Below are 21,282 nucleotides of genomic sequence, written 5' to 3'. Positions count from 1 at the left end.
AGATATTGGGGTGTGGGTGAGAGAATCCTGGATAAAACTGAATGGTTGTAGTTATAAAGATTAATATTTTAGCCACTTTGGGATGAGCAACCTCCAACTGCTATTCCACATGTCTCAGTTTTTGAGTAAAGTTTATTCTGAGATTTATTTGTGAGCTACAGTGCATGATGTAAGCTACATGCTGGTAGCCTCATTCACTAATTAAAATATAATTTAAATTAGTAGACTTAATTTCTTGCTAAACCTAGCTTGGATTGGGTTGTCAATGTACTGTCTGGAATGTACCCCAAGATATGTGAGTGATCAATCATTTCCAATGTATTAATGAGATGTTATCTGATAAGTGTATCACAAAACCATTTACAATATAGGAAACATTTGTGCTGGGTTCACATTGCACATTAAGCCATAATGTAGTGTGCTGAGTTTTGAGTTAGCATGTTGCATGACTCCAGTTACTGGTATTATGGTTTATAAATCATGATTATAACTTAAGCAGATTGTATGAGCCCAATTTTTGGAGTAAGGTTTTGTGTTTAGCAGGTTGCATGAAGCCAGACATTTGTGCTTATTGGCACGACAGGATTACAGAAATAATGGCATGGTGTAGTATGTAATATCTGAGTGTAATGAGATTGCACTGGTTCTTTGACTCCCTTGGTGATTTAATTCCAGGAATATCAAAAAATGAACGAACTTCGGGATCTAGTGTAGTCTGTGCTTCTGTTTTATTTGTGAAAGTTGGCTTTTTTGTACAACCATCGTTGGACGCTGTAGTTACTAGGGGGTCAAATGAGGTGAAGAGATGGTGTGAGTTTACCATTTAAAAAAATTGGGCAAAATATTTACAATTAAAAACTTAAGGCTGGAATGAAGTAGGAAATGAAATATTCAAAGATCTTTGCATAACCCACCCCTCTTAAATTACACCACTGTGAAACAGTCCCTTTAAACAAGAAACAAGGGTGGTGGTTAAAAAAAATGCATTAAAGCAATGTTTACGAAAATCAAATCACTGAAGAAGCATAGCACAATAACACCAAAATGCAAAGATTTACAAGTCCGTAGGAAATAATCAAAAGTTGTTTTTGTGGCTATAGACATGAAAGTCAGTGGTTCTAATGAGCATAATCCTGTCCCATTTTCCCTCCCTGATGCTTCAGTTATCTCCATATTTAGCCATCTGCGTAGTTTTAGACCAAGGCAATCATGTATGCATAGAGGGACATGCTAAGCCACATGATGTTGTTCTTTCTTAAATGACTTAATAAATTAAATAAAAGCTATCTATTTTTCAGTTCTGGACACAGAGGTATTTTGGCCATGGATGTATTCATGAAAGGATTTAATAAAGCGAAGGAAGGAGTGGTAGCAGCAGCGGAGAAAACCAAGCAAGGCATGGCAGAAGCAGCAGGAAAAACAAAAGAAGGGGTCCTTTATGTGGGTAAGTGGTGAGACACTAAATCGGAAGTGTGTGATTTTATTTTTATTTTTATATATTTGAGCCAAGGACCACACATGATTGGCACGTCAGGAACCCATGTCAAACATTGAGTGGAGCCAAGACAGAAAGAAACTATGAATGAAACAATGAAATCTAGAGTCATAGAACAATATTTTATTTTTATTTTATTTATTTTATTTTATTACATTTATATACCGCCCTTTCCTGAAGGACTCAGGGCAGTTTACAGGGTGATTAAAAAACCAAGATACAAAAGTTAAAAACAAATTTAAAAAAATTATATTTGTCCCTGCATAAATAAAACCCCAGTTAAAATTAAGATTAATTCTCAGCCTGGGCCAGAGAGCTCAAAGAGCCAGGTCTTCAGGTCCCGGCGGAATGAACGGAGGTCGGGGGCAGTCCTCAGCTCCACTGGCAGCTGGTTCCAAAGGGCAGGCGCACCCACTGAGAAGGCCCTATCCCTGGGTGTCGTCCGCCGGCAATCTCTTACCGGTGGCACCCTGAGAAGACCCTCCCTGTGGGAGCGCACTGGACGAAGGGAACTTGATGCTGGCAGCAGGTGTTCCCTCAGATATCCCGGACCCAAGCCATTTAGGGCTTTATAGGTCATCACCAGCACCTTGAATCTCACCCGGAGGGCAACTGGGAGCCAATGCAGCTCACGGAGTAGAGGTGTTACATGGGAGTATCAGGAAACCCCCATCACAACTCGCGCGGCCGCATTCTGCACCAGCTGAAGCCTCCGAGTGGTCCTCAAGGGCAGCCCCATGTAGAGAGCATTGCAGTAGTCTAAACGGGAGGTCACGAGCGCATGAGTGACTGTGCGTAGGGCATCTCGGTCCAGATAGGGTCACAACTGGCGCACCAGGCGAACCTGGGCAAAAGCCCCCCTGGTCACGGCTCCTATATGGTCTTCAAAATTGAGTCGTGAATCCAGGAGAACTGGAAGGGAGCTTGGTGGTCCTCTAGTCCACCCCCAGCTCAAACAGGTGATCCTCACAGATCTAAATTCAAATTTTAGTGGAACACGCACTTTCCTGTGTGTCCCAGTCAAATTAAGATTTCTTGCAACTATAGAGACCCTTTGGAGATTCATACAGATTCAAGGTTCATTAGGAACATGCGAAGTTCTGGGCTCTCAGTTTGTAGAATTCTTTAGATTTTCATCCAATTTTTTGTCCATGAACCCAAGGTGAGATTCTTACATTCCTTTCCTCAATTTACCTTTTCAAAAACAATCTGGGGAGAAACATTGTTTTGAAGGTAGAGTGAAGCTTGGATCTCCTTGGTCTCAATCCAACATTTTAATCATGACAGCAATCTAAATCTCTCGTATGTACTGCTATTCTGAACAAAATGAGCAGTCAAGATGACCTGTAGTAATATGTTCCTCCTTTAAACCAAAGGCATTATTACATTTCTTGCTCTGTTTGAATAACAAACTTTTAGAACTGAAAATAACTAAAGCGTCTACTAAGCGCGTGTACTTTGGATGTAATAATATTTATTCCACTTAGAAATTAAATATCTGTTGTATTGGTGGATTGCTTGCATCTCTTCAGGGAGAGACCTTGAGGAAGTCTTAAAGAAATTCAGAAGAGATGCATTGCATCTGTGGGGAGTAGATTCATGGTTGCTATCCAGATTAACAGGCCCAGGTCTAATTTGTAGAGCTAAACTAGATGAACACTGATGAACCCTGACTTTGTTGTCACATGTGTCTTAATACTTACCCCTACTCAAATTTGCCCTAATAAGTCATATCCTCCTCACCCAAATGAGAATAGATTACAAGAACACAAGCAAGCAGTTAGATGAAGAGATCCAAACTCATTGGTAGCCTCCCATTGCAATGAACAAAGACATACATTCAATTTTGTAGCTATTAAGATTGTTGGCTGAGCAGGGACAAAAAGAGCCAGGGAAATGATTGAAGCCTGGGAAACAGGCCCCTTGTCAGTCAACAGGAGTGCTGATTTACCACCAGCTTAGCAAGTACTTAGGAACCAAGTGCTTGGCAGCACAATGAAACAACAGCCAATGACTTAATAGCCAGCCATCAACATTCCAATCAACAACTGAGAAGCCACTCCTAAATATTACACGTAGAATAGCTCAAAGCACACATTCTACTAGAGACAAGTTCCCTGAGGACGAGTTCCAGCATGAGTCCAAAACCTTGAAAGACTAAATTTCTTGGCCCAGTGACCAATCCAGATTGGATCCTGCAGTATTATCCTGGGACATGTATATTTGCCTTCATTCACAACTGAGAATAAGATTATTGTCTAGGCTGGTTTACTGCTTAGAAAAAGAGTTGTCATATGGCAAGCAACTATCTGCTGACCTTTCAGAAGAGGCCATCTAATAATGTGAAGATGTCATCAGGAAGAGTATGGCCAAAATATTTTTTTGGCTTCATTATTATTTTTAAAGGATGAGAAAGAGGAAACCATTCCATCCACACCAAAGGTTGAGTCCATATAGAACAATTTCTCCATGATTTTAAGAGGAGTTTATGAATGAATTTCCCTCCCAATAATTTCCCAGTTCCATCCCCACCCCTTAAATTCTGAAAAAAAGAAAGACAGTAACCAATTGGTTACTTCTCTAAGGATAAAACAACAAAATGCAGCTATTTTACTGTTGGTGTAATCTTAAGGGATATGTGTGTATGTTTTGAGAGGGGTGCTCCTGAAAACTGTATGTTTTCTATTCCTAGCCTAGATTACTTCACATCAATAATGTGATAATTTAGGAGTAGAAGTGGATTAGTAGATTTATATTGGATTTATTTAGAGGTTGTTTTGATGGAATTTGAGTCCTTAAAGAAACTGAGCCAGCAGATTTAGCCATGCCCAACCAAATAACTGTATGATTCATGCTTCACGGCTGGTGTGAAAGCTGCATTTTCCATAGATGTTGTTTCATTTCACAGCACAGGGCAATTAAAAGGCATAGCTAAATCCAACAAACTCGCATCTGGGAGCACTGTCAACATAAACCAGCTTAGCACACTTACAGTATATCATTCAAATGCACAAAAGGCAAATGTTTAATGCGTCTTTTGGGTATGGAAGGGTTACGCATGCATCAGGAATTTTTTGCATCAATAAATTGTAATTTGCTACGAAAGACCTTTAAAGAATCCAATACTTTTCACCACAAAAAATTAAATTCCAAAAGGCAGAGGGATTGGAACTCTGTTATTCTCTTTGTGTGAATCAAGCCCTAATGCTAAGTTATAATTTGCAGTTGTTTATTTGGGCTACTATTTTATAAAAACACAACAATTTGTGTTGAACCTAGGATGAACCAGTTGTGTGAACTCAGCCTGGGGTTCTTTAACTGTATCTTTACACTTCCTAAGACTTGTTCCATTCAGTTTCCACTGATTTTTTTTTATTTTTGTTGAATAAACAGGGTCAAAGACCAGAGACGGTGTGGTTCATGGTGTCACAACAGGTAAGTCCATTTCTATCTGCATTTCCATTTCTAAGTCATCAATAAATCTTTTGCCTGTTTTTTAAAAATAGGCTCTGATTTAGGAAGGAAATGGTCTGCGATATGTTCTGGCATTTGGGAAACAACACTATTGGTCTTATCCAGTGGTGGGATTCAAATATGTGAACAACCGGTTCTCTGTATGGATGCCGCTTCCAGAAGTCCATTTTGGACCCTAGGCAACAAAAAAGTAGCTACCGGTTCTGCCAAACTGGTGCGAACTGGCTGAATCCCACCACTGGTCTTATCGGGAGATGAATATTCCTGTAGATAGGACATTTGGAGTTATTAATCTGTAGTACAAATCCAGTTTCTGACTATTCAAACACATGACATGCCATCTGTAGTGAATACAAAGCCAGCAAAGTATTGGCCCAGAATGCATATCTGTTTTCGGGCAATAACCAGTGGGCCTCAGTGATTATTTTCACCGCAAGAGAAAAATGTCATACAGAGTTCCCCAACCCTTGCAGCTTTGTGGAGCACTGGGTGGGAGGATGGAGAGGGGGTGGCTCTGCGTGAGCAGAGAGCAAGCGTGTGCGTGTGCACTCCATTTGCGTAAGCAGTAAGCATGTGCGCTCCTGTTCACGCAAATGGAGTGCATCTGCATGCACTCACCTGCTGCACATGCTGCCCAGTTCCAAACGGCTCAAGGCCCAGTAGTGGGCCACAGTCCAGGGGTTGGGGACCTCTGATATATAATGGATGGAGTGCTCCTTGGCATCTGTAGTCTTTTCTCACATTAAAAGCAGCTTTCATACCTAGAACGCCTTTGATACACCGGCACTTGTTTAAAAATTAGTTATACACAGTTACATATGCTGGCGTAGGCTTTCACAGCTGGTGTCTGTTGAGCTTCAAGGTTTAGTGAACATGGTCTAGAGAACAGATTTCCCGATGTTGCATGGGAACTGTGGCTGTCAAATTAGTCAGTCAGGCCCTGCTCAGTTGCCTGTGATCTGCATAGCAGACCACTTTGCCTCTGAAGATGCCAACCAGAGTTGCTGGCAAAACGACAGGAAATCCATTCTCTAGACCATAGAGATATTATCTTCAGTGGTCAAGGATGGCCCTGGAATAGTAAATAGTTTCTTAGCATTTCAGTACAGTTATTGGCTGTCTGCCCCTAACAGCAGCAAATGACTGATTTATATGCCTGTTACTTATATTTCCAGGAATTCTTTTCTTATAAAATAATTTGTGGTTCTTGTTGCCGCAGCTAAAATTCATGTCAGGATCTCAGAACACATTTGGACCTTGCTTAGGCACCAAATGACAGCTGGTACAAGAGCAAATTTTCTTCCTTTTTGATAAAATATGGATGTAAGAAGGAAGTTCCAAAGCATTGGGCAGTTCTGTGTTCTACCTAATTCTCCAAATCATTGAATTGTGCAAAGTCTGTATCAAAGGTACCTGTAAATATTTGGGGTTATAGCTAATATAATCTATAATATTAGTTATGTTGCTGTAGACAAAACCATTTGAATGCCCCAATCTTGGTTGTCTTTCCTCTATTTTCAAGTGACAAATTTTGTCCAATATATTTTGTTTCTCTTCTGCATTTACACCAGAGCTATGTTCATTGTCTACAAACTGGACATTGGTTCACACTGGTTCATTGGAACATGTGAATAATGTTGATACTAGCTTCCATGGAAATAGAACCAAAGTGTTGTCATCTGATGCATTCATTTAGTACAAATCTGTTGTACTCCTGAAAGAGCCTTTAAGTAGGGTTGTGTAAATCGTTTGCAATGGGGAGCTAATTCAGTGAAGTATCTATGATTTCATTGGTTAAATCACACTTATTTATCAAAGTGGTCTGCATGATACATTTTGATTTGCACAGTGCAAAAGAGGCTTTAATGCCCAAGTAAAAATCTGTTCAACTTTTGAGTCAAGTCAACCTGCTCTGTATATTCCCCTGTGCGTTCCCACAGAGAGGGCCTCCTCAGGGTGCCGCCAGTCAGGGAATGCCGACTGGTGGCCCCCAGGGGGAGGGCCTTCTCTGTGGGCGCTCCGGCATTATGGAATCAACTGCCGGTGGAGCTCCGGATGGCACCAGACCTCCGAACTTTCCGTCGGGGCCTGAAGACCCACCTGTTTGAAATAGCTGGTCTGGCCTGATGGGGGATTATGGGTTTTTAATTGTTTTTTAAATTTGTATTACTGTTTTAATTGGGCATGGGTTTAATCCTTTCTTAATTTTTGTATTGTCTTTTTTATATATGCCCTGTGAACCGCCCTGAGTCCCTACCAAGGAGAAGGGCGGTATATAAATCAAATAAACTATAAACTATAAACTAAACTATATTCGAATTGATTATATGAAGTGGACTCAATTCAAATTGGTATATTTTATGTTCAGGTTAATAGATGTTTCAGTATAAACAGCTGGGTATAAATTTTGTAAAACAGTGGGCTATGAGCATCATGGGATTGGAATTGTTCTACCAACTTATTTGATGAAGGAAGATCCATCAGATAGACCAGGCATAAGCAATGTACAGTAGCCCTCAATTTACAACAGTTCAACAGTGGCACTAAAAAGAGTGACCTGTGACCATTATTCACATTTATGATGGCTTCAGTGTCTGCATGGTCATGTGGTCAAATTTCAGATGCTTAGCAACTGACTCAAATTTGTGATGGCTGCAGTATCCCGGGGCCATGTGACCACCTTTTGCAAACTTCTAACAATCAAAGTCAATGGGGAAGCCAAATTCACTTAACAACCGTGTTGCAAATTAACTGCAGTGATTTACTTAACTATGGCAAGCAAGGTAGTAAAATGGGATAAAACTCACTTAACAACTGTCTCACTTAGCAAGAGAAATTTTGGGCTCAATTGTGGTTATAAGTTGAGGACTACCTGTATAAACATTGCAGGCTACAGCTCAGTCAGTTTGATTTCTAAAGAGATTAGAATGCCATCACATGACAATGTGACACGAATGGGCAGGATATTTTAATCCTTCTGGGGATATATAGGGTGGGGAAGGGCAAAGGAAACCCCCAAGAATTATCTTCCCTTACTTTCATCCTTGAGACCACTCAAAGCATCTCAGTTTTTTGTTTAGAAAGACTCATTGGCTTTTGTAGATGTTCATCCTCTTTTGAATTATCTACTAATGGCTTTGGGAATTTAACTGGGTAAGAGTTTAAATGGATACTGCACACTTTTATGATCTGGGAAAAATACAGCTGCTACAACATTGAAATGATGCATAATCAGACGAGTTGATCTTTGCATATTTAAGCAAGTGTTCTCCTGCCAGAAGCTCCAGCTGGAAGACTATTTTGGAATTTCAACTGCGGCTTAAGTCATTTTTAAGGTTTTAATTTTTCAAATTAAATTTTAAAAAATTATGTGTAATTGTACCCTGGATACAAAATATGCATATAAGGCAAGTTTGATTTAAGGGAGAGATGCTTTTGTGATTTTCTTTCTTTCTTTTGCATGCCCAATAAAATTGTACCTTGTGCCACCTGCGAATAGTCGGAGACAGCCATGTTGGCCTTGAAAAGAACGCTTGAGAGTTTTTCTTCTCTCTCACCTTTAACATTTCCCCCCCCCCCCTGCAGTGGCTGAGAAAACCAAAGAGCAAGTGTCAAATGTAGGGGGAGCTGTTGTCACCGGAGTGACAGCCGTAGCCCAGAAGACGGTGGAAGGTGCTGGAAATATTGCTGCAGCCACTGGCTTTGGCAAGAAGGATCAGTCGGGCAAACAGGTTTGTGTGGTGGTGGATATTTCCAAAGATGGATTTCAGGTGGAGTGTCTGCTTTCTTTGTGTGGTTTGGTTTTGGCTTTGGAAAGGCTTAACCAGACGCACTTGCTCTGTTTTTCTTTGCTTATTCTTTATAATGTAGGTAAACCCACTGAATGATGGGAAATCCCTGTTTATGTTGCTTGCTTGCTAACTTCCTACCAAGGCCATTATATCCTGCTTGACTCAGTTACTCATCACTCACTGGAGGGATCGGCACAATGCGAAACCTCAGGATGACACAGTAGATGCATGACACTCTGATTTCAAACCATTATCATTCAAGGATAGCTTGAATGGTTTCTTTTTCAATTCTGGGCACGGCCACTTACAATTTCCAAGTGCCTTTCGTGGCTCTTCTGACTAAAATCCTGACTTTCTGCCCTTTTGAGGCAGGAAATAAGCAAACCTGTCACATCAACCCTCAGATACAAAGGGGTTTTTTTTGTTTTTTAAAAAAAGCTCTTCCTTCAAAATCATAAGGACGGGAGAGAATCAGAAAACTGATTCCCCTGCCTATGTGTTTGGTCTGTTCCTGCCCTCGCTGCCTCATCTCTACAACATTCAGTTCTCTTCAAAATGTCAAGGGCGACACCTGACTACCAAAAGATTGTGTAGTTCTTCATTTAAATATAATAAGGGCAGTGGTGGGATTCAGCCGGTTCACACCACTTCGGCAGAACCGGTAACTAGCTTTTTGTTACCCAGGCCCAGAATGGACTTCCAGAAGTGGTAATCACACAGAGAACCGGTTGTTCACATATTTGAATCCCACCACTGAATAAGGGGACTGTTCCGAGATCACATCTGTCAATGTCAAGGCTAAACATGGATTGGAACCTACATCTGTTTTGCCTAATCCAGTGGTTCTCAACCTTTTCTTTACCATGGATCCCCTTTAAATACCCGTTGTGGTCACAAACTCCCAAGACGTAACTCAAGATTTAAATCATAACATTTCTTCAAGCCTTCACACACACCCTGTGATGACATTGTGCCCAGGTTGAGGTTGAGACCTGCTGCCCTAGCCTAATATCTTGAGTTTACTGAAGTATGGAAACAGATACCGTTTATGAAGTCTGGATGTTTGATGGGTTAATCTTACTCAGTTTGTTTTGACTGAGAGCATTTTTCTCAGGTCTAACACAGGAAACAGCCTTTCTGATCACAGGTATCCAGTCCATTTTAACAGAGAGTCCCTGAAACTGGCATATTTTGCATTTTAAGCATCTCTTCTCTTTCTGTGGTTTGCAAAGAAAGTGAAAATCAGTGTTGACAATTGAAAAGCAGTGCTTGCTGCCTTAATCTGGGGGGGGGGGGAATTAAGAAGACTTTTATAGTAAATCATTTGTCTAAAAGGATTGTTTTTGCACTTCCCTTTCAAGTTTTTTAAAAACCAAATATTGATTAAAGACTACATGGAAAAGGTACTTTGCTATATAAGCCATTTAGGAGCATTTACAACTAACATATAGCAAATCACTGGGGAGTCTGATGAAAAACTGTTAGGCAGAAACCACAGTGTTTTATTACTTGGAGATATCTTTCTGTATTTGTCAGAAAGGCGATTTTATTCATTCTTCCTCCAAAGCTTTTTGAAACCATATTGGCCATTTAGCAATGATAGTGCAAATGCAATACCATTAAGCTTGTGAACTGCTTGTGTGGCTTAGTTCTCAATGTTGATGGAAATCTATATTGGAATTTTATCACTTCACTCCGCAAGTCCTTAATTGCATTGACCCTTTTGTTCTATCTCCATGCCTCTTAAATTTTTAATTTGTATTTAAAGCCTCACAATCTGGAGCAGACTTTCCTTTCACCTCAGTTTTGGCCTAAAAGTCTCTAATTCTGACATTCAGTTTGATGGATCAGCTTCCTAAAATGTGCTATACCAGTTTCATAATTTATCACATTTGAATTCAATTTGAAATGGTGTGTGGGGAGGGGTTTCTTCCTCTTTTTGCAGAACCATTGTTTCATTCTTATTTAAAATACAACCGGCTTACAACCACTAATCTAATATTAAGTACTTGTTCAGCCCACATCAGCATATATTTACAGTATGATATGATTCAAAGAATTAAGATGAATGATCCAACAGTTTTTGAATGTGCCTATCATAATAGTTTAATACAGGCATTCAATAGATGCTAGTATGCACTTGTTTCGTTGTTCAGATTTTTCAAGGCTTTTTTTTAAAAAATGGTTCTCCTTTAATATATAGAAAGCATCAGCCTTAGAAAACTCAGTGAAAGGAGCTTGAATAAGTACAAGAACTGAATATATTTCCAGGAATATAGAGGATTCATGCCTCTAATAAATTGAAAAGACATCTGCTGGAAAGGTGATTCAAATATGAAAAATAGCTTTCAATTCCCCATAGCTTGAACTTGGAAGGCATTCACAACTTTAAACTTGCTGGGCATCAGTCCAATAACATTGGAAAACTGCTGTTAGCCTTGTGCAATTTATGTGCTAGGATTACAAATCTGGGGATTATCCATGACAGGTTGTAAATTTGTGGTTGGAGACAGATATGCTAGTTTGTGAATTGCAAAGGCTGAGGTGTGTATGTATATATATATATATATATATATATATATATATATATATATATATATATATATATATATATATATATATATATATATATATATATATATATATATATATATATGTTTTCTGAGGTTTTCACGGGTGTTCGTATGTGGATCTTTGGTTATTCGGGTTTTTCCCCGCGTAGAACTAAAGGTGTAGGAGCGACGTTTCGACGGAATCCCATCCGTCATCATCAGGCTGGTGGCTTCTGCTTCCTTCTTCTGGGAGAAGCATGTGGCTGCTTCTCCCAGAAGAAGGAAGCAGAAGCCACCAAGATCCATATATATATATATATATATATATATATATATATATATATATATATATATATATATATATATATATATATATATATATATATATATATATATATATATATTAAATGTTTGTTAAGTATTTAGAATGCACTTGCTTAGTCCCAAACACGGGACAAATCTTATTTCCTGTTTCAGCCTAGCCCAAGGCCATCTACAGGCAGTAGCCACAGCAGTGGCAGCTCATATTTGTGTAAATATTTTGGCTTGCTAACAAAGAATAAAGGGAGACAGATATGATCATTTCAAACTTATTTGTTCTCATCAGTCAGCCATACCCTTCTGAGATTCGAACCTGGACCGACTGCATCTTAAGCAGTTGTGGCCTAGGGGTTAAAACAACTGCTTAAGACGCAGTTGGCCCAGGTTCAAATCTCAGAAGGGTATGGCTGACTGATAAGAACAAATAAGTTTGAAATGATCATATCTGTCTCCCTTTATTCTTTGTTAGCAAGCCAAAAAAATTACGCATGTATATATACATATACATATACATATACATATACATATACATATACATATACATATACATATACATATACATATACATATACTCCTGCAACCTAGGGTTATTGAAAAACACATATATATGAAGTGTGTGTTTTTGTTAACCAAGTGGTAATAAACAATAAAGTCACCATAACTACAGAGAATAGTGGTTATACTTTGGTTTATAGGAATATTGAGCCACTTTTATGAGAGAAATGAAAGAGTATGTTCACTGTGACAAAAAAAACATTGAGAATATTAAATAGCTTTCACCTCAAATTCTAGGACAGGGGTGTCAAACTGTCAGCCCTTGGGCCGGATGTGTCATGGTGAAACCGGGCCCACCCTATTGTGGCAATGGAAAAAAAGTCACAACACATCGCTACACGTCACCTGATGTTGCGAGTTTGACACCCCTGTTCTAGGACCAACCCAAAGAGATGTTGCCAAAGAAAGGTACCTTTGGCAGATGACATCAAAAAGTCAAAATGGTGGTCATGACTATGCAATCAAAACTGCACCTCCTTTTTATATGGATAAGGGTCACAATTGCCAACTTAACTTTTTTGATACTTCTGGCTGCCTAAAGTGAATAAGTAGCTGATGCTCCCACTAACTCACCCGTGTTAAGGTGTACAGTGTTTAAAGCTAGTAAAAAATTATTTAAGCATAGGCAGCAGCAAATTTTACTAACCTTGTCCCTCTCTGATTGAATATTAGGAGCCAAATTTTATATCTTTAGACAAGAAGATAGTAGGCTGCCCATTATTTATGTTTTATTTATGTAAAACATTTATATAGCCACCCACCTTTCAACCAAGCCTGGGTGGCTAGAGCTATGATAGATACTTCTTTAAAAGAAAGGAGTAAGACATTCTACGGAGAGAACTCAGACTTTGCCTGCAGGCATGCAAATTTGTCTAATTAAAAAGATAAAACAGGAGAATTTGCCAAATGTCAAGAATGAAGCATTGTAAGATCTGAAAAGTCAAGCAATTCTTGTTAAATACCTGGAAAATACAAACAAATTGACACATTAAAAATAGTGGGGGAGTTTGCATCCTGTTATGGGTTCTCTTCTTACATTTCTGCCAACCCTGTTACCTCCACCTTTTGCCTTCCTAGAAAGAGAAGTGTTTCTTTAAAGAGATGGCTTTTAAGTGGGAATGGATTTGAGGGGTAAGAACCAATTAGTGGGTTAAGAGTAGCAATTCAATATAAATGCCTGCATCTGTTACAGCTTAAGAAAATAAGTTTTATTATAACACTATGTTTTCAGAAGAGCAATAAAGGTAAAGGTAAAGGTTCCCCCACACATGCGTGCTAGTCGTTTCCGACTCTAGGGGCCGGTGCTCATCTCCGTTTCAAAGCCAAAGAGCCAGCGCTTGTCCAAGGATGTCTCCGTGGTGATGTGGCCAGCATGGCTAGATGCCAAAGGCGCACGGAACGCTGTTACCTTCCCACCGGAGTGGCGGAGTGGTCCCTATTTTTTTACTTGCCTTTTTTACGTGCTTTTGAACTGCTAGGTTGGCAGTAGCTGGGATGAGTAACAGGCGTTCACACTGTTATGCGGCACTCGGGATTTGACCCACCAAATTGCCAACCATCTGATCGACAAGCTCAGCATCCTAACCCACTGAGCCACCGCAATATAATGCAATATAACTAATAATTAATTATAATTAATTTATTTATTATTAATAATAATTATAATTAATTATAATTAATGCAATATAACTGCATTAATCTTTGGTAGTATTTTAAACTCTTAATATTTTATATCTGGCTTGGAGGTAGTTAAATATCCTTTTATATTATCAGTTGCACCAGGGGCAATTTTGGATGATTTTTATAAACACACTGCCCTTAGCACAGTGTGAGGCACTGAATGTTATGTTTATGATATTGTTGCTTGAACCTCCTTTTAAGCATAGTGCAGGCATAAAACATAAAAATTAGAATATCTTGGAGTCCTTGGTGCTCACTGAGCTTAATTATTTGCTCGCAGGTGTTTCATTTCCTGACTAGGTAACATCAATGCATTGATGATGTTACCTAGTTGGGTAATGAAATGTCTGTAAGCACAGTTCAACCTTGAGCTACATACATGCTCCTCTATTGGAATAGAATCTCTTTTCCATGTCAAAGAACTCTGCAAATTGAGTAATATGCATCTGATAAAATTTAATATATATATCAAAGAATCCAGGATGGAAGAAATCAATAGAATTTTAGAATAACATCTTCCTTCTATATTAATAACCCTATAAAGTTTGAAAAAAACATTTCTTTCTACATTAGATAACTGAAGTAGTATGTAATATTTAAAATAAACATCATTGATTCCAGACAAGCCACAAGTCATACTGAGCGAGGAACACCCACTGCTTATGCATTTCCTTTGATTCTAAATTGGGGAATAGTTGACGGACACATCTGGTAATACCCTGATTGAAGAATGCTCTTTTAATGTAAGTGTTACAATTAAGATTTACTTAATTGCAACATGAGAATACAAAGCATATTCACCCCCACCCTATGTTACCAGTGCCAAACATGGACACTTACAACAAAACATAAACGAAAATCACTATGGAAATGAGATCTGTTTGAGGAAAGCTGCTGGAGTAACCAGAAGAGATAAAATCAGAAATGATATCATAAGAAAAAGAATTGGCATGGAACCAATCTTAAACTACATACAAAACAGCAGATAAAGTGGTTTGCTCACCTGGAGAGGTTGTCATGGGATTCCATTCTGTACAAGGCATATGCAAAAAGTGGAGAAGGTCAAAGAACATGATGCAGACCCAGAAGAAGATGGAGAGACACACTACAACAGAGGTCTTCAAACGTGGCCCTTTTATGACTTGTGGACTTCAACTCCCAGATTTCCTCAGCCAGCATGCCTGGCTGAGGAATTCTGGGAGGTGAAGTCCACAAGTCATACAAGGGTCAACTTTGAAGACCCCTGCACTACAACATCAATTAATAATGGTTGAGGCTGCCAGAAGAGCAAGAACCAGCCCTTTATATCTCTCTCAACACAAAAAGAGGAAATTAAGAAGAAGAAGAAACAACATGAGATTTTTTGTAAAATATTCTTTACTTTATTGGGAGCAGTGACCCTTGAAAATTAGTTCTAGACTCATATGCCCTTCAGTAATGCAATGTTCAGCAATTCAGTCAAAAAATTAGCATATATTTTTAGGGCAAGTTGTGTGAAGAGCATTCACAAGATTTAATGCATATTTAGCACTTTTCCTTCCACCTCCTACACACAATGAGTTTTTCAGGTTGCTAGTGTTCTCTAAGATTGTTGTGTAGTTTACTTTTCGGACATGTGATTTGCTCTGGGCTGAATGGAAAATGATTGATCAAATTTTCCAGGGATGCTGCTTTTTCTGTAAAGGTTTTACAGGGGGAAAAAAAACCTTTATTTTAAAGATGGCAGGTCAACTTGCACTAAAGTTTTCTGAAACTTGCTGTTCTGTACCAGCCTGCTATCGGCCCTGCAGAAAAGGCAGGGACAACCCCTTTTACAAGAAGGCAAGAGGCTGGAATTAAACCTGCCAAATTTATTGATACAAAAACAAACAAGACACGAACCAAGAAACAGGAGCTTTTCAAGCGGTTGCCTTCAGCAAACCAGCCGTCCCACGCATTCCCCTTTTATACAGTTTAGGGCATGGCTTCTCTCTGCCTCCTTCCGAGGTGCCCCATTGCCTTCCTCTGTTTACTCCTGATTGACTGCCTCCTGCGTCGGGCGTCCTTGAACAGGGCCAGCTGTGGGTCATCTTCATCCACGCTGTCAGGCTCACACAGCTGGGTCTCCGTCGTGACCAGGTGGGAGGGGCCTGGCTGAGGGCTCTGTGGAGCCTCAAGGCCATCATCAGCAAGCTCTTCAACACCCCCCCTCCTCCTCCTCCTCTGAGTCGTCCGACCCAACTGCCGAACCCACAGGCTGACCCTGAATCACAACACTTGCTAGTTAAAGAAACAAGAAAATAACTGTCTTCTGTTAAGAAAAAAATGTAAAATCCAGCTGTTAAAAGTCAAAACCTGGACTTTATATCTGTATTTGATACCATTCAGTTCTTACATATTTCAGCATTTTCTAAATCAGTAGCTTGATAAAATCATTGCTTCACTAAGTAGCCATTTTTCTGTATCTTACCTCTAGTTCTTAAAAAGCTCTGCGCTGTTTTGTGGATATTTAGTGGATACAACAAAATTATTGCCAATTTAGTTTATTTCCCTTGATCTTGCCCTTTTGCTATTATACTGTTGTTAGGGAAATAGCCTTTGTAGACTGAATCAGATTTACAGTTCTGAACATCTATTTCAGTATAAACTCACTCCCCACAAAGGACACATAAGATTACAACTGCAGTCCATCTATTTCTTAATTTATATTTTTAAATGAAGTATTTGAAATCCAGCCTTAAGATTTTGTACAAAAACAGTCCCATTGTCTTTAATGGAACTCCTTCAGAAACATTTGAGCATGTTATTTTAGTCCCATTTCTGCATACATCAGAGGTGTCACGCACATGATTTAGAGTTTCCAGAATATAAATCAAATAACATTAAGAAATATCAATTAGAGACAAAGAGGAATATATGTGTTTGTGGGAAATGAAGCATTAATACTCTCAAGGAATGGGGTGCTTTAGGGTGAACTTTAAGAATAGAAAAATAATGATGAAGGTCCTTAAGTCATGGAAATAATTTTAATACAATTTTGCATTGTTCAGCTAGTGTAGCAATTTAGAACAAATCTTCAATTAAATAGGGATCAGCAAGTGCATCCACACCTGCCTTTTGCAGTAATGCCTCCCTAGAGATCCATGTTGTTCCCACTCTGATGATATTCTGGAACGATTTAAATCTTGTTCCCCTAGCCTTGACATACGGTACTGTAAGTCAGCAATAAGAGATAAGATAATCTTCATTGTCATTTTTTACTGTGGGCACAACCTTTCCAGCTTTGGGAACCGGCAGTGGTGGGGTAGGGAGAAGAAGGGATGGTTTCATGCAAGCAATAGGCAAGTGCGTTCATGCGCACAGCTCCATTTGCGCAAGTGGTTGGCCTGCACTCCCACTGCTTCCACAAATGGAGCTTTACGCATGAGTACACATGTCCACCATTCATGCAAGTGGAGCTGCATGCATGAACGCACTTGCCTGCCCACACGCGGCCCGGTTCTGAATGGACCGTGGCCCAATACTGGATTATGGCCCTGGGGGTTGGGGACACCTGCTGTAAGTGATATTATTTGGAGGGAGGGTGTTTGTTCACATCCTAGGTATTATTTCCTTTTTCTTATTTTTGATGTCAGCTGCCCTGAGTCATTTGAATTTGGGTGGTCTCTGAGCCTCATAAATAAGTAAATAAATAAAATCCAGTCTGTAACCTCATCATCTGCTACTATCGGGGAACGGATCAACTAAGCCCTGTATGACCTATTTGTTTTAAACAGCTGCATATTTTTAGGTAAATGTAAAGCCGAAAGTGGGGGATGGCAAGAATAGCCATTCAGTGATATAATTAGAGCAGGGGTGGGCAACTGTGGCAACTTTATGACCGGTGGACTTCAAATCCCAGAATTCCTGGCTGGCTCAGGAATTCTGGGAGTTGAAGTCCACAGGTCGTAAAGTTGCCATAATTGCCCGCCCCTGTGTTCCTCTTTGGTGAACTTTTAATGTCCTCCTTATTTCCTGTCCGCAGTTGATGACAGCTGTAATGGATGTCATAATGTCTTGATTCTTGGATACGGTTTTATAGGTTTCCTATCAAGGTTGCTTTCATCAGGGTTTCTGTTTAATTCTTGGTGTGTTGTTGAGTACTTGGAATGGTTCCATTTCAGAACTGTTGTTCTTTGTTTGTCAAAACTGATGAAGTAGGCTTAAGGGAATGGGATTACTGGTAGAAATCAAAGCCGGGAAGCCAATCCATTAATTTTCACAGTGCAGTACACATCCTGGTACCATTTTGAACGACCTTTCCTCTCAGATTCAAATGCCATTTAGATGTGTCTTCATATTGTGCTTTTGAAGTTTAAAGAAGCAGGAAAGCCTACTAACTGTCCAAAATTTCTGTATGTTTCAATACCATTCACACTCTTTTTTTGTTCTATCATTAACTTTCAGTGATGTTCATTATGCTTAGCCTCATTAGACCACCATAGTAATATACAATTGCTTTGTGGTAACACAAAATCAAAAACTCTAGAATGGAATAAATGGAAACTTTAAGCTCTGGTGCATGAGCATGAAATATATGTGAAGAAAAATCCAATGTCTCAGAGGTTTTCCATAACATCTCTCAGATTGCTACCTGGAATTTGGAACCTTTCAGATGTTGCACAGCAACCCCCTTTAGCCAGTATAGCCAAATGTTTAAAAAGTTGATTTCCTAATTATAGTCCTCAACTTATGACAATTGAGCCCAAAATTCCTGTTGTTAAGCAAGACAGTGATATAGATTTTGCCCCATAGGACTCCATAGTACTGTCTTTCCAATCTAGTGCTCTCCAAATGTCCTAGAGTAGGACTCCAGAGAAGTCCAGCTTCCTGAATTTCCAACAAGAATAGCTACTGGCTAGCTTGCTTGAGGATGCTGGGAGCTGAAATTCCAGTGCAATCAGAAGATACTATGCCAGGAGTCTTCAAACCTGGCCCTTTTATGACTTGTGGACTTCAACTCTCAGAATTCCTCAGCCAGGCGTGCCTGGCTGAGGAATTCTGGGAGTTGAAGTCCACAAGTCATAAAAGGACCAGGTTTGAAGAGCCCTGTAGTGTGCTATGCTAGTGATGTCTACTCTTTGTGAATTAAGGCTTTGTGTTCTACAAGCCTTAATTACCTCTGTAACATCTCCATCTCACGGAAGCAGGGCTGGGTGATCCTTCATGTAAAACAGAGTCATATGAGGTAGCCTTCTAACTTCCAAAGCTATCATGTTTCCTAACATGGCGGTACTGATTAAAAGAGTAATGTTTTCCAGTGGGACTATTGAAAGACAGCTCTGTAAATTACTCAGTATAGAACAGCACTGCAAAAAAAAAAACAAATTACATGCTACATCCTACACAGTTGAATGCCATAAATAACCATATGAGAAATCTCTCATATAGTCACTTTGTTAGAAAAAGTGACTGCAGGCCATCTGAGTTCATTGTGAATGTTCCTTTTGTTCATACTCTATGCACTGTTGAAGAACACCAACAAGTTCTAAATGCAGCATTGTCCAGAACTCCAAATCTGGAGGCAATCGCATTATTGTCATTTCAAAAAAACTAACTGATAAATATTGATTAAAAAAATGTAAGAAGCTTTTCACTTTGGAGAATTCAGTTCCTTTTTAACTTTGTCTTCACAAAGGAGGATTTCAGAAAGGACTGTTGGTCAAGGGAGCAATTTTTTTATTTTGTCCCCGTCCCCCCCGCCATCCTTGAGGAATTATTGTGTATTGGATGCAAACATTTCTATGTGTGAATAGAAGCCACTTCTTCTAGCAGAAAGAGTAGAAGATGCTATTTTCTCCCCCTGTCCCACTACAAAACTATACAGGTAGTCTTCAACTTACAACAGTTCATTTAGTGACGTTCGAATTTACAACGGCACTGAAAAAAAGTGACTTTTGACCATTTTTCTCACTTAGGACCGTTGCAGCATCCCCATGGTCACATGATCAAAATTCAGAGGCTTGGCAACTGGCTCATATTTATGACTGTTGTAGTGTCGTGGGATCATGTGATCAGTTTTTACGACCTTCTGACAAGCAAAGTCAATTAGGAAGCCAGATTCACTTAACAACTGTATTACTAACTTAATAAATGCAATGATTCGCTTAACAACAGTGGAAAGAAAAGTTGTAAAATGGGGCAAAACTCACTCAACAAAATTCTCACTTAGCAACATAAATTTTGGGCTCAGTTGTGATCGTAAGTCAAGAACTACCTATATTTCCCTTCCAGTGTGGTCACTTGGACGACAATCTAACCAGCCAACAAATCTGCCAACTGATCACAAAATTTATTCTAAGATGTATTACCGGGTTTTTTGACCGTAGTAATTGTCCCAAAATTGGTTACCCCATAGCATTAATCGTGTGGAATTTTTAGGCAAACATGTCTCAATAACAACATCATCATCATCATAAAGTTGGAAGGGACCTTAGAGGTCATCTAGACCAACCCCCTGCTCAGGCAGGAAACCCTATACCATTTCAGACAAATGGCTGTCCAGTCTCTTCTTAAAAACTTCCAGGGTTGGAGCATTCACAGCTTCTGGTGGCAGGTTGTTCCACTGGTTAATTGTTCTAACTGTCAGGAAGTTTCTCCTTAGTTCTAGGTTGCTTCTCTCCTTGATTAGTTTCCATCCATTGTTTCTTGTCCTGCCCTCAGGTGCTTTGGAGAATAGCTTGATTTCCTCTTCTTTGTGGCAGCCCCCCCCCAGATATTAAAACACTGCTGTCATGTCACCCCTCACCCTTCTCTTCATTAAACTAGAAATACCCAATTCCAGCAACTGTCCTTTATATGTTTTAGCCTCCAGTCCACTGATCATCTTTGTTGCTCTTCTCTGCATTCTTTCAATAGTCTCAACATCTTTTTTTTACATCGTGCTGACCAAAACTGGATGCAATATTCAAAGTGTGGCCTTACCAAGGCATTGTAAAGTGGTATTAACACTTCATGTGATCTTGATTCTATCCCTCTATTAATGCAGTCTAGCACTGTGTTGGCTTTTTTGGCAGCTGCAGCACACATCTGGCTCCTATTTAAGTGATTGTCCACTAGGACTCCAAGATCCCTCTCACAGTTACTACTATTGAGCAAGGTACCACCTACTATACCTGTACACTTGGTTTTTCTTGCCTAAATGTAGAACCTTATTTATGTTCATCAAAGCTTACAAGAAGCAACGGATGGAAGCTAATCAAGGAAAGAGCCAACCTAGAACCAAGGACAAATTTCCTGACAGAACAATTAATCGGTGGAATGGCTTGCTTCCAGGGTGCTCCATCATTGCAGGCTTTTAAGAAGAGATTGGACAGCTGTTTTTCTGAAATATTATAGGGTCTCCTACTTGAGCAGGGGGTTGGATTAGAAGACCTCCAAGCTCTGTTATTCTTGA

General features: G+C 39.5%; 1 protein-coding gene across 2 annotated transcripts in view; it reads left to right on the top strand.

The window, feature by feature from the left end:
• Nucleotides 1-1,323: 1,323 nt before the first annotated feature.
• SNCA (synuclein alpha) overlaps nt 1,324-21,282 on the top strand; it is a gene marked incomplete at both ends in the record, with an annotated part of 34,506 nt that continues 14,547 nt past the window's right edge. For both annotated transcript variants that reach the window (XM_081332712.1, XM_081332711.1), the window contains 3 exons: nt 1,324-1,444; nt 4,889-4,930; nt 8,555-8,697. In XM_081332712.1, coding sequence (XP_081188838.1) covers nt 1,324-1,444; nt 4,889-4,930; nt 8,555-8,697 — 306 coding nt within the window. The remainder of the gene's footprint in view (nt 1,445-4,888; nt 4,931-8,554; nt 8,698-21,282) is intronic.

Source organism: Vipera berus (assembly GCF_964194415.1).
Source record: "Vipera berus genome assembly, chromosome: 7".
In the NCBI taxonomy this organism is placed as follows: Eukaryota; Metazoa; Chordata; class Lepidosauria; order Squamata; family Viperidae; genus Vipera; species Vipera berus.
This window is presented reverse-complemented; position numbering and strand designations above follow the sequence as displayed.